The sequence below is a fragment of the Pantherophis guttatus genome, chromosome 17 (genome assembly GCF_059756535.1).
Source record: "Pantherophis guttatus breed Tessera chromosome 17, ASM5975653v1, whole genome shotgun sequence".
Taxonomy (NCBI): Eukaryota; Metazoa; Chordata; class Lepidosauria; order Squamata; family Colubridae; genus Pantherophis; species Pantherophis guttatus.
Window position 1 is genome coordinate 8,645,155 of NC_142079.1, and position 13,394 is coordinate 8,658,548.

Sequence of the window (13,394 nt, forward strand, 5' to 3'; positions counted from 1 at the left end):
CGATTGTCTCTTTCATGGCTTATGAAACAGAATTGTATGATTCTCTGCATATGAACTGAAGTGCCCTCTCTGCCCAAATGGATTAAGTAATTCGCATCCTGTGTGTAGCCAGCCTCTGTGATGTTACCAAAGAGTGTTCAATTTGTACTTTGTTATTACTAAAACACAAACATGACCCATTCTCTGGAATTAACACCCTCTTGGGCAGGCTCGGATGAAAAACTTAAATATTTGTCATTTAATGATGTATTTCCATGTGACTCATCCCTGAATATTTAGCCTTCTGTTTTTTAATAGCTCACTTTTATTTGAGTTCCGGAAAACACACATTCAGTGTAGATGAATAGGTTGGTCTCTCTGTATTCCAAGAATCATAAAATGGAAACATTAATAAATAGGATTCGGATTTAACATCTAAATGTTCTGTGTTTTTTTCTCTCTCTCCCCTCCCCTCCCCTCCCCCCCAGCTTTAGAAATTTGGTGTGCAGGAACATGTCTCAGTCGGCTGAAAAAGTAAAGGTGAGTTAGAAGTTGGGACAATAGCCCATCGAAACAATTCTTAGCTTTCAACTTTTTTATTTGGGGTTTTAGGGTTTAAGTCAGTGGTGAAATCCAAATTTTTTTACTACCGGTTCTGTGGGCGAGGCTTGGTGGGCGTGGTGTGGCTTGGTGGGCGTGGCAGGGGAAGGATACTGCAAAATCCCCATTCCCACCCCACTCCAGGGGAAAGATACTGCAAAATTCCCATTCCCTCCCCATCCATAGGAATATCCACATTTCCCCTTCTCCCACAGCCCGATACTTTAGCTATAATTTCTCATTGTGAGTTTCCAAGCAAAAGGATAGTTAACCAAAGATTTTTCTCGGTTTTCTCCACTTGTTATCTGGCAATGAAGGAGTAGGAACAGCAGCATGTTGTAGATGGCAGTGGCTGTTGTGCAGCCAATCCAGTTTGATTTTTAAGTGGGTTTTGGTTGCAAAAAAAGCTCTTTTGGGGACAGCATCGACTGATCGTCGCACAGGAATAGCTTTTTTCCCAAATGCCTTATTTCCTTGGAGAACCTTGGGAGTTCTAGGCAGAATTTGGAAGGCGCTTGCTTTTTAAAAAGAGAAGAAGAAGAAGCTTCTACGCAAAACATCTGGGATGGATAAACGTAATTGTGGACCGACAAAATGGAAAAGGCTGCCATTTTCTGGACCCTCATTTGGTATTTAAACTCTTCCTGTAATTGGAGAAAAAAATGGTTTGGTACTCTCGTGACTGCGCCCCCTCGCAGCAAAGGTTGTCTGATGCCCCCTATATTATGCACGAATAGTCCTTGACTTACAACCATACATTTAGTGGCCATTCGAAGTTACAATGACACTGAAAAAAGTAATTTACAACCAGTCCTCACAGTTACCCAATGGAACAGAAGTTGCCTTCAGAAGTTGTGGGAGCTTCATCCCTGGAAGCTTTCAAGAAGCTATTGGACTGCCATCTGTCAAAAATGGTTTAGGGTCTCCTGCTTGGGTGGCGGGTTGGACGAGATGACCTACAAGGTCCCTTCCAACTCTTAATCTGTATCTGAGTAGAAAGCTGAGGCCTTTGAACTCTGGTGCTGGAGAAGACTCCTGTGAGTCCCTTGGACTGCAAGGCGATCCAACCGGTCAGTCCTAGAGGAGATCCACCCTGACTGCTCTTTAGAACGCCAGATCCTGAAGAGGAAACTCAAATACTTTGGCCACCTAATGAAGGACTCCCTGGAGAAGAGCCTAATGCTGGGAACGTTTGAGGGCAAAAGAAGAAGGGGACGGCAGAGAACAAGATGGCTGGATGGAGTCACTGAAGCAGTCGGCGTGAGCTTGAATGGACTCCAGAGGATGGTAGAGGACAGGAAGTCTTGGAGGAACATTGTCCATGGGGTCGCGATGGGTCGGACACGACTTCGCAACTAACAACAACAAATTCTCAAGAAGTAGTAAGAGAGGAAGTAAAACTAACCCCCTACTTCCTTACAATGAGAGTCCACAGAGACCTTGTATAATTGTTACAAAGAGATCTTCTCCTAAATCATGTTCCTCATCCTTTCCCACTTGCATATCAGACAGGAAAAAGGAACGGGAATCACATGACTTCTGTTGTAACAACGGTCTGGAGTGTTTCTCAACCGTGGCCGTTTTAAGAGGTGTGAGACTTCATCTCCCAGAATCCCCCAGCCAGCATAGCCACACATGAAGTCCATACCTCTTAAGAAGTCGCCCATGGTTGAGGAACACTGGTCTAAAGGCTTTGGTTGAGCATGCTCTCCTTAGTTGTCCTTGTATGTGAAAATATCTGTGAAAATAATTCAGCCGGTTTGGGCGAATCAGTAGTTAAATTGCTGGCTGGCCCCTTTCTGCCCTGCCCCTTCCAGGAGTCCCCACGCTCCCCATTTTGCCTCCCAGGTAAGTGCAGGGAGGCCTCCTAGGCCCAAAATGAGGCATTGGGGGGGAGCGGTCCCCCCTCCGTGGCCCGTTTTCACTCCCAGGGGGGGTGCAGGAGGCCGAGTGCTGCCTATCACACCCCCTGGCCACGCCCACCATGGCCACACCCACCCAGCCGGTCATTAGGGCAGAGGACCGGTTGTTAAATTATTTGAATCCCACCACTGCTACAGACCCCTCACATCTTGGACATAAATTGTTTCAACCTCTACCCTCAAAATGACGCTATAGGGCATTGCACACCAGAACAACTAGACACAAGGACAGTTTTTTCCCGAATGCCATCACTATGCTAAACAAATAATTCCCACAACACTGTTAAACTATTTACTAAGGCTGTATTACTATTCTTCTTCTCATCCTTCCTATGACTTTTTCTATTTATGATTATAATTTTATTGGTTGTATCTTTACGATTTAGATTGTTTTATTTAGTTTCTTAGTACAATTGATGTTGATTCTATCACTAAGTGTTGTATCTTATGATTTACGATGAATGTATTTTTCTGATGACTATGATCATTGATTTATCACTGAGAGCTTATGCACCCAAGACAAATTCCTTTTGTGTCCAATCACACTTGGCCAATAAAGAATTTCCTAATTCTATTCTATTCTATTCTATTCTATTCTATTCTATTCTATTCTATTCTATTCTATTCTATTCTATTCTATTCTATTCTATTCTATTCTATTCTACCCTACCCTACCCTACCCTACCCTACCCTACCCTACCCTACCCTACTCTACTCTAATTCTATTCTAATTCTATTCTTATTAATTCTATTCTATTCTGTTCTATTCTATTCTTCATTCCTCTGTTGTATTCTATTGTATTCTATTAATTCTATTCTATTCTTATTCTAATTCTTATTCTATTCTAATTCTAATTCTAATCCTCTTTGAAGAAACTGCTCTCAAGCTTGCAACTTTCCAATGTTGGTGCGTTTTCATGAATTCCGCCTCCCAATTTGCTGCTTTCATTCTTGATTTCTCATTCCAGTTTTCTGACTCGGCTGGATATGTGGGGTTTGCCAACCTCCCCAACCAAGTCCACCGGAAGTCGGTCAAGAAAGGGTTTGAATTCACTCTCATGGTTGTCGGTATGTGGATTTGATTTTCCAGATCATGCAGGTTTGACAATTAAACCGTGGCAGTTTAACTATTGAATACAGGTAGTCCTTAACTTACAATAGTCCATTTAGTGACCAAAGTTACAACGGCACTGAAAAAAAGTGACCTATGGCTGTTTTTCACACTTATGACTGTTGGGCATCCCCATGGTCACATGATCAAAATCTAGACACTTGGTAACTGACTCATAGTTATGACGGTTCATAAGCAAGAGACGCTGACAAGAAACCAATGTAGTAACGTTGCTTTCCTACAAAGATCCCAGGAGCCGTTGCTGCTCTTTTAAGCCTTCTGGGAGGGGCCAATCATCTCTTGGCCTTACTCCCGAGTTGTCCTTTTTGCTTTAGCTGCTCTTGCCTTCTGGCAGCTCTTCGCATGCGTGCGCTAGGAACAGGCTCCTCCTGTTCCTCTGCCTCTCTGCTGTCTGCTTCTGGAAGCTCTGGAGTCAGTGCATTGCTCCCAGATGGCCCTGGCCCCATCTCTGCCTCCAACGCAGAGCCCTCGTCCGGGCCTTCCCCTGACTCCAGGGCTGGCCCATTGTCCTCCCCAGCCTCATCGCTGTCCGACTCCGCTGCCAGCTCCGCAGGCTGCTGGTGGAACAAAACAGTATCAGAGAAGTAGTGTGGTTAACAATTATGGACTCGTAACCTGGATTAATATAAATCGAACCAATAAATAAATAAATAAATAATCAATCAATCAATCAATCCCTTTGTGACTTTGAGATGGTCCTTAGCATCCAGGATCAAATTGATCTCTTCCCCCTAAGATGATTTGACTTTTCCTTTATTTCTAAATGAAGAAGAAGAAGAAAGAGAATTCTTGGTCAGTGGAGAAGCTGTTCTCTTCTGTTTTGGGCTGTTTTCCAGCTGTTTCTCAACAGCTTCTGCTTTTCAGATAGCGCAGAAGTTTATATAAAAATGGTTCTAATCTGAGTCAATTTCACAAGAATGTCCAAAGGAGACGCGAGCCAGCGCCTGTGCCAAGAGGGACATCATTACTTTTGCTCATTCCTTCCTGTTTTAGAGAAATGACTCAAATCTTTTTGGGTCAGAAGCAGTGCATCGAAACAGCCATGTGACAAAAAGAAGCCACTGAGTTCACAGTCCTGTTTTTGGCACAGGGTTTAGAAAGAAGGGGGGGGGGTGTTAGAAAAGGGACTTTGGTGGGTATGATTCTGACTTCACCAGTGGTGGGTTCGGCCCGGTTCTCCCGAGCCGGTAGCGGTGACGATATGACGTCACCGAACCAGTTCTGCCCCGCGCCCCCACCCCCACTCCCTGCGTTATTCTTACCTTTTATTTGGCCCCACCCCCAATCTATTGCTGCCTCCTGAGTCCCAGCTGATGGCTAGAGGGAAAAAAAACTGTTTAAACTCTTGCCCTGGTGCTTCAAAGGGCCGCCCTACAGCTGATCAGTGTTAAAAGAAAACAAATGAGTAGACCGGTGCCTGCAAAAATAAATGGGTAGACCAGTGCCTGCAAAAATACGTGAGTAGATCAGTGCCTGCAAAAATACATGAGTAGATCAGTGCCTGCAAAAATACATGAGTAGATCAGTGCCTGCAAAAATAAATGGGTAGATCAGTGCCTGCAAAAAATAAATGGGTAGATCGGTACAGCTCTGCAAGCAGTTAAAAACCTGGTAGACCAGTACCTCTGCTAAATCCTAAAGAATTGTCACATGACCATCAAGCCACGCCCACAAAATAAGCCACGCCCACAGAACCGGTAGTAAAAAAATTTAGAACCCACCCCTGGACTTCACTCTTCCTGGGTTGCAGCTATCTTAGGCTGCCATATGAAGTTTTTCCCATGATGCATTAGAGCCGTGATGGCGAACTTATGGCACGCGTGCCACAGGTGGCACACGGAGCCATATCTGTGGGCACGCTAGTGTTACCCTAACTCAGCTCAGATGATTTTCGGGCCTACTGGAAGTTGGGAAATGGGCTGTTGCCGGCCTCCAGAGGGCTTCCGGGGGAGGGGAGGCTGTTTTCGCCCTCCCCAGGCTCCTAGAAAGCCTCTGGCGCCTGGGGAGGGTGAAAAACAGGCCTACTGGGCCCACCGTGCCAAAAGCGTGGGGAACGTGGGGGGAGGGTGTTGCGTGCATGCACGGGGGGGCGGGGTGCATTGAATTATGGGTGTGGGCACGTACACGCGCAACCCCCCCACGCTCCCCCTGCTTTTGGCGCATGACGGCAAAAAGGCTAGCCATCACTGCATTAGAGGGATAAGAAGTGACATTAGGTGATTGAAATAATTGTGGCACAAGCAGTCCTTGACTTACAACAGTTCATTTAGTGCCGTTAACAACGGCATTGGAAAAAAGTGACTTTTGAATACTTTTCACACTGATCAAACGGTTGCGACATCCCAAAAGTCAGTGATCAAAATTCAGACGCTTGGCAATGGGTTCGTGTTTATGACCGTTGCAGCATCCTGACCAGCAATAGGTCAATAGGGAAGCCAGATTCACTTAACAACCATGTGGCTAACTTAACAACTACAGGGATTCACTTAACAGCGGTGGCAAAGAAAGGCTGTAAAATGGGGCCAAACTCATTTCATAAATGTCTCACTTAGCAACAGAAATTCTGGGCTCAGTTGCGGTCGTAAGTCGAGGACTACCTGTATTTCCTAGAAATCAGTTGACCAGATTTAAAACGTGAACAAAAGCCTGCATTTCTAGGTTACTTTTAAAAGACTAATATAATAAGACCTTTTGATAATGCTGTCTTGTAAAACAAAGGGAAAAAAGGGGAAATTTGATCATTTGACAAATATGCCCTTTACATGGAACGATAAAAAGATTATCCCGGTAATTAAAATATTCCCTCTTGTTTACAGGAGAATCTGGTTTGGGCAAATCCACTTTAATCAACAGTTTATTCCTGACGGATCTGTATCCTGAACGTTACATCCCTGGAGCTGGAGGTAATTTCGGGGTTTTTTTTTTTTTCTTTTCTAAATCGGAGTTTCTCCATCTCAGCAATTTTAAAGATGCCTGGGCTTTATCTCCTAGAGCCAGACATATGTGACTGGGGAATTCTGGGAGTTGAAGGCCTCACTTCTTAAAATTGCCAAGATTGAGAAACAAGAATAGAATAGAATGGAATGGAATAGAATAGAGTAGAGTAGAGTAGAATAGAAGAGAGGCTATAGAACAGAACAGAAGTAGGAGAGGAGAGGAGAGGAGAGGAGAGGAGAGGAGAGGAGAGAAAGAGGAGAGAAGAAAGAAGGATGTAAAGAGAGAAGGAGAAGGAAGGAAGGAAGGAAAGAATGAAAGAAGGAGGAAGGAAGGGGAGGAGGGAGGAGCGGGGAGAAAGAAGAGAGGAGAGAAAGAAGAGAGGAGAGAGAGAGAAAGGAGAGAAGGAAGAAGGAAGTAAAGAGAAGGAGAGGGGAAGGAAGGAAAGGAGGAGGAAGGAAGGGGAGGAGGAAGGGAGGGAAGGAGAGAGGAGAGGGAGGGAGGAGGGGAGGGGAGGGGAGAGGAGAGCCATGATGGCGAACCTATGGCAGGTGTCCCAGAGGTGACATGCAGAGCCCTCTCTCTGGCCACGTGCACCATTGCCAGCTGCTTTTCTGATTTCTGGCACACCAGCCAGCTGCTCTTCATGGGTGCCAGAGGTCCGGAAAACGGCCTGAAAAACAGGCACGGAAAAATGCCCAAAAAACGGTCTGAAAACAGCCCGAAAAGCGGCCTGAAAACGGCCCCCAAAATGCCCCCAAAACAGGCATGGGTGCGCCAGTCAGCTGGACTTTGGTTTTCCGGCGTGTGCACATGCATACACGCACGTTTTGGTTTGGGCACTCAGTGCCGAAAAGGTTTGCCATCACTGGAATAGAGAATAGAAAATAGAATAGAACAGAATGGAAATGGAATAGGAAGAGGAAGAGAATAGAATAGAACAGAAGATAGAATAGAAATAGAAATAATAGAAATAGAATAGAATAGAATAATGGAATGAAGAAATAATAGAAATAGGAATAGGAATAGGAATAGGAATAGAATAGAATAGAATAGAATAGAATAGAATAGAATAGAATAGAATAGAATAGAATAGAATAGAATAGAATAGAATAGAATTAGAGTAGAGTAAAATAGAATAGAATAGAGTAGAGTAGAGTAGAATTAGAGTAGAATAGAATAATGGAATGAAGAAACAATAGAAGAGAACAGAACAACAGAACAGCATAGTTGGAAGGGACTCTTCTTCTAGTCTTCTAGTCCAACCTTTCTAAATGATTTCACATGATTCCAGTTTCACCTTCCTTCCTTTAAGTTGAAAGGGCCAACCCTCAACCTTGCTGAGGTCCCAAGTCCCTTTCCGTAGCCTTTTCCAACCGGGTTTCCCAACCTCGGCCACTTCTAGATGTGTGTGTGGCCCTTTTTAAATCCCCCCCTCCCCAGAATTCTAACGAATTCTAACATCCAGAACTCTGGGAATTCTGGGGTTTTAACCTCGATGGAGATTCTCAATCCTCCGGGCTCACGGTTGTCCCAAAGGTGCTTTTTTCAAAAGGCAACTGGACTTCGGGGGGAGTTTTTTAACATTTCCTCTCTCTCTCTCTCAGAAAAAATCGAAAGGACAGTTCAGATCGAAGCTTCGACCGTCGAAATCGAAGAGCGAGGGGTCAAGCTGCGTTTGACGGTGGTGGATACTCCCGGCTACGGAGATGCCATCAACAGCCAAAACTGGTAGGTGTTGCTCTGGTTTTCAAAGTTAAAAATAAAATAAAATAAAATTGACCGATATCTGGGCTTCCTTGTGTTCTGACCTAGGCTTCCATGAAGCCGAGTCCTCACCCTGACAAACCCCTTTTATTTAATTGACAGTGAATTAATCTCCAGCAAAGTCTTTCCTCTTCCCACAGTCTTTCAAGATAGTTCACAATTACCGACCTTGATCAGGCTTGGAGAGTGGCCAGGCTGATATCTTTCAGATGCCCGCAATATTTAAGAGCCTTGATAGTACAGTGGTCTAAGCACCCTGTTATTAACACAGCTGCCTGCAATTTACTGCTGGTTCGAATCTCTCCAAGGCTCAAGGTTGACTCAGCCTTCCATCCTTTCTAAGGTAGGTGAAATGAGGACCCAGTTTGTGGGGGCAATAAGCTGACTTTGTATAAATATACAAAAGTATGAAGGCTATTGCTTAATGCATTGTAAGCCTCCCTGAGTCTCCGGAGAAGGGCGGCATATAAATCAAATTAAAAATATATATATATATTTGGCAAGGATGCAGGAATAGACTAATTGTCTCCTGAAAACTCCACTCCCCTTTCGCTCCTCTTTTATTCCCTCCGGGAGGGGCCCTTCACTGTCCACCTGTGGCTTTACTCCTGAGTTGACCCTTGTTCTTTAGCTGTTCCCTTCGTCTGGCAACTCTGCGCATGCACACACTAGGAACAGGCTCCAGCTGTTTGTCTGCCTCACTGATGTCCAACTCCGAAGGCAGCTGATAACTGTCAGACGGCCCTGGCCCCCTCTCTGCCTCTGACGCAGAGCCCTCATCAGAGCCTTCCCCAGACTCCAGGGCTGGTCCATGTTCCTCCCCCACCTCCTCACTGTACGAATCTGCTGCCAGCTCTGCTGGCGGGCCAGAACACCTTGTGCCATTCTCCGCTCTGCCCATCCTTCCAATGACGTCGCCTTCTCGTTGCCAGTAAATCTCGCTTGACCCTTTCCTTTAAATCTCTGAATGGCTGGACCTCGGCCATTGTGTGGCCAGAAGAATTTCCTGTTGATTGTATTCCGCTGCTTGTGTTTATTCTTTGGAAAGATTTCTTGAAGTCCTGCAGATCTGAAAATTCTGCTTTTCTTTTCTTTTTCTTTTTTTTGGGGGGGGTGTCTGGGAGGGAGACGCTAAACATTGGGTGGGAGCAACCAGACATTCTAAGGCCCTGCCGTTAACGTCGCACGGTTGAACTTGCTACAGAGAAATTCAAAGGCTTAGAGGAACAATCATTTATTTTTTTTAAAAAAAAAAATTCCCTGTCTGCTGGAGTCTTCCTTTTCCCTTTCTCTCCCCAGCCAATAGGAAGGCGGTGTTTCTTTTCTATTCATCACCTTGGAAGGTTTCTCACGGCATTGAGGATGACGCAGGACCCAATCTGGGTCGGTCGCCGGGACCAAAAGTTTGGTCTTCTCAAACTTTCGGGACTCGTGCTGGGGCCTCATCCTCAGGGAGCTTTTCTCCCCCACCGGAATGTGTCGTGAGGAATGGGCTCCAGCGTGAATCCAAAAATTTGGAAAAATAAAACTCCGGTCCCAGTGACCGACCTTGATTGGATCGTGCAACATTATTATCCTGGGATACGTATATCAGTAGTCCTCGATTTATGACCGCAACTGAGCCCCCAAATTTCTGTTGTTAAGTGAGACCGTTGTTAAATGAATTTTGCCCCATTTTACGACCTCCCTTGCCACAGTCGTTAAGTGAATCACTGCTGTTGTTGGTAGTATGGTGGTTAAGCGAATCTGGTTTCCCCATTGACTTTTGCTTGTCAGAGGGTCGCAAAAGGGGGTCACGTGACCCCGGAATACTGCAACCCGCCATAAATACGAGTCAATTGCCAAGCTGGGCTGAATTTTGATCACATGATCACTGGGATCCTGGAGTTGAGCCCGGCTGAAGCCATCTTGGAGGCTTCCGGGTTGCACACAACAGAGGGAGCGGGGAAATAGTTAGATGGGGTTTTGTAGCCAAAACAATAACGTTTTCCTGTGGGAACCAAGGTCATTCTCACAGGTGGCTGGCCAGAGGAGGAGCCGGTAACCCAGCAACGAGCCAGCACCTGGATTGGACACCGTGACCAGTGACTTGGGGGGAAAAGGGAAAAGTTTTACTTTTAATTAGGTGAAAGCCGCGGGAAACCTCAGAGTCGGCTTTCACCGGTTTGTGCCAATATGATGTATCCAATAAACTGTTCTTTGAGGCACTCGAGTGCCTTGGCGTTTGTTTTCTATGGGTTACTTGGAACGCTGACAGATAGACTGTAATTGCCATCATTCGTTCAGAATGAATTGCACATTCATAAAAATCTCTCTCTTGCAAAGCGGTTTTGAGCATGAATGTGTTCCCCGAACTTCCTTTGGTGCGGAAGAGTTGATCTATCTCCCTGATGTTAGATGCGTGCCGATTTTTTCCCCCCAAGTAAAAAAACGAAACTCGGCTCCCTTCGCTGTTGTAATGCAGAGAACAGGATATGGCCTCATCTCATGAAGGCTGGTGTCTCATTTAAAGACAGGTGCTTCCCCCAGTCACAAAGCCAGGTACCGTTTAAGAGGAACAATGGACGATTCCTTGAAAATTACTTTTCCCCCGAATTTCGGAGCGCAAGAGAAGCTCTTAAACAAAACTGGTCATCTGTGTGTCAGCTTTGATTTTCTTTTGTATCCAAATTTTATTTCATTTCAAAACATGAAAATGCAAACTCCCCAAAAAAGGGGGGAAGAAGAAAAAGCAACACAAAAGCAAAAGGCTAGATAAGCTTACATACAAAAAAATGTGCATTTAAAAAACAACAACCAATATATACATCAATTATCTCCCCTGTTTGAATACTGATCAATATATTTTGAAGATAATACCTCCTCTCCCCTTCTAAAGCAGGCACACATTTCTACAACACTGTTTACCCAACCCACTTAGCCTGGCAGCTATCTACTATATGGAAACATAAGTTAACTGGTAAAACCAGGGGTGGAATTCAGCCAGTTCGGACCGGTTCAGACCGGTTCGGGAAAACCGGATGCTAATTTTACATCTGATTCGCCGAACCGGTAGTTGCAAGGACTGACTGGTCCCGCTCACCCCTCCCGTCCCCTCCCAAGAGTCTCCATGCGGCCCATTTTAGGTGCCAGGTAAGTGCAGCATCCATGTGGAAGCTCTGGGAAGTTGAAAAACAGGCCTCCTGGAAGGACCAGAAGTCTGGAAACGGGTCCGTTTCCGGCCTCTAGAGGGCTTCTGGAGCCCATGGGAGGCCGTTTTTGCTCTCCTGGAGGCTGAAGAAAAGCCTCTGGAGCCTGGGGAGGGTGAAAACCATTGGTGAAATGTAAAATTTGTTACTACCGGTTCTGTGGGTGTGGCTTGGTGTGGGGGTTTAATATGACTGGGTGGGCGTGGCCACTTTTTTTTTTTACTTTTAAAAGCATTTTTTTCTACAACCTCTTCAGCCGAAGCAGTTGCAGAAAAAAATGCTTTTAAAAGGTTCTGACGATCCCAGCTGAGCCACACCATCATCAGAACCTTTTTTTTTGTTTTTTTTAACTTTTAAAAGTATTTTTTTCGGCCGAAGAGGTTGTAGAAAAAATGCTTTTAAAAGTAAAAAAAATGATTGCGTGTCTCAGCTGGGCATGGTGGGGTGGGGGGCAGGGATTTTTGCTACCGGTTCTCCGAATCACCTGACGCCATCACTACCGGATCGGGTGATCCGGTCCGAACCGGGAGCATTTCACCCCTGGTGAAAACGTCCCTCCTCGCCATGGTGCAGGAAGCCGAGTAGGCCACACCCCCATGGCCCTCCTACCCAGCAACTGGGCAGAGAACCGGTTGCTAAAATTTTTCAATCCCACCCCTGGATAAAACCAACAGCCAAATTAAACTTCAAAGCAGTTAGCAGTCTGTGGTTATATTTCACTCGCAGAGAGTCCACGGCGGCTTGTGGTTTCCCACACGTCACCACAATTGCCTTACGTGTCATCTTATGAGAGGTAGTTCGGACTAGAAGTACACCCAAAGTAATAGCCTTGTAAAAATTGTGTCTTCCCCCCCCCCCTCTCTCTCTCTCCTTGGCCCAGTTTCAAAACCATCATCCATTATATCGACAATCAGTTTGAACGATACCTTCACGATGAGAGTGGCTTGAATCGGCGCCATATTGTAGACAATCGGGTGCATTGCTGTTTTTATTTCATTTCTCCTTTTGGACACGGGTAAGTATTAAGGTGGTTTTGGGTTTTTTTTAATATCCCAGGATAAAAGTTTCACTCCTAAGCCGCTCTGAATAACTTTTTGCAAGAAGGCCTTAATCGCCGCTTTTCGTATTGTTAGCCAATTCAATTAAAATCCTCTTTGGATGTATTTTTTTTTTTTCCATCTTGGTTTTGCCTCTGTTTCAGAAGGGATTTATGCAGAAACTTCCCAGGGGTACGTCCTAAAATTGATGACGAGCAAGAATATGCAACCATCTATTCCTTAATACGGGAAATTAAATCACTTTATACAGCCCAGGCTTTTAAAGCACGTTGAGTTTTTGTACAATAGAATAGAATAGAATTCTTTCTTGGCCATTCTTTTGATATGGATTTTAAATTGATAAATTTTAAACTATGGGCCAAATTTAATTATTTTAAATCTATTTTTAATCGTATTTATGTATAAATGTTTTTATTTTGGCTGTTCACCGCCCTGAGTCCGAAAGGAGAAGGGCGGTATAGAAATTCGAATAATAAATAAATAAATAAATAAGTGTGATTGGACACACAAAGGATTTGTCTTTGGTGCATATGCTCTCAGTGTACATAAAAAGACAAGATACATTCGTTAAGAATCATCAGGTACGACACTTAATAGTCATAGGGAACAAATAAGCAATCAAATCATATTAGAAAACAATATAATTTATAACAATATAAATTGTAGGGATACCAGCAATAAGGTTACAGTCATACAGTCATAAGTAGGAGGAGATGGGTGATGGGAACGATGAGAAGATGAGAAGATTAATAGTAGTGCAGACTTAGTAAATAGTTTGACAGTGTTGAGGGAATTATTTGTTGAGCAGAGTGAT

The 13,394-nt window shown here is 44.6% G+C and overlaps 1 protein-coding gene across 2 annotated transcripts in view; it reads left to right on the forward strand.

Moving 5' to 3' along the window:
* Positions 1 to 13,394, forward strand: part of LOC117676398 (septin-2) — a 52,154-nt gene that overhangs the window by 10,439 nt on the left and 28,321 nt on the right. Inside the window, exons 2-6 of one of the 2 annotated variants that reach the window (XM_060683796.2) lie at positions 468 to 519; positions 3,470 to 3,569; positions 6,450 to 6,536; positions 8,175 to 8,298; positions 12,403 to 12,537. In XM_060683796.2, the coding sequence (XP_060539779.1) occupies positions 493 to 519; positions 3,470 to 3,569; positions 6,450 to 6,536; positions 8,175 to 8,298; positions 12,403 to 12,537 (473 nt within the window). In that variant the 5' untranslated portion in view covers positions 468 to 492. The remainder of the gene's footprint in view (positions 1 to 467; positions 520 to 3,469; positions 3,570 to 6,449; positions 6,537 to 8,174; positions 8,299 to 12,402; positions 12,538 to 13,394) is intronic. The other variant, XM_087880228.1, reaches the window with a different exon arrangement.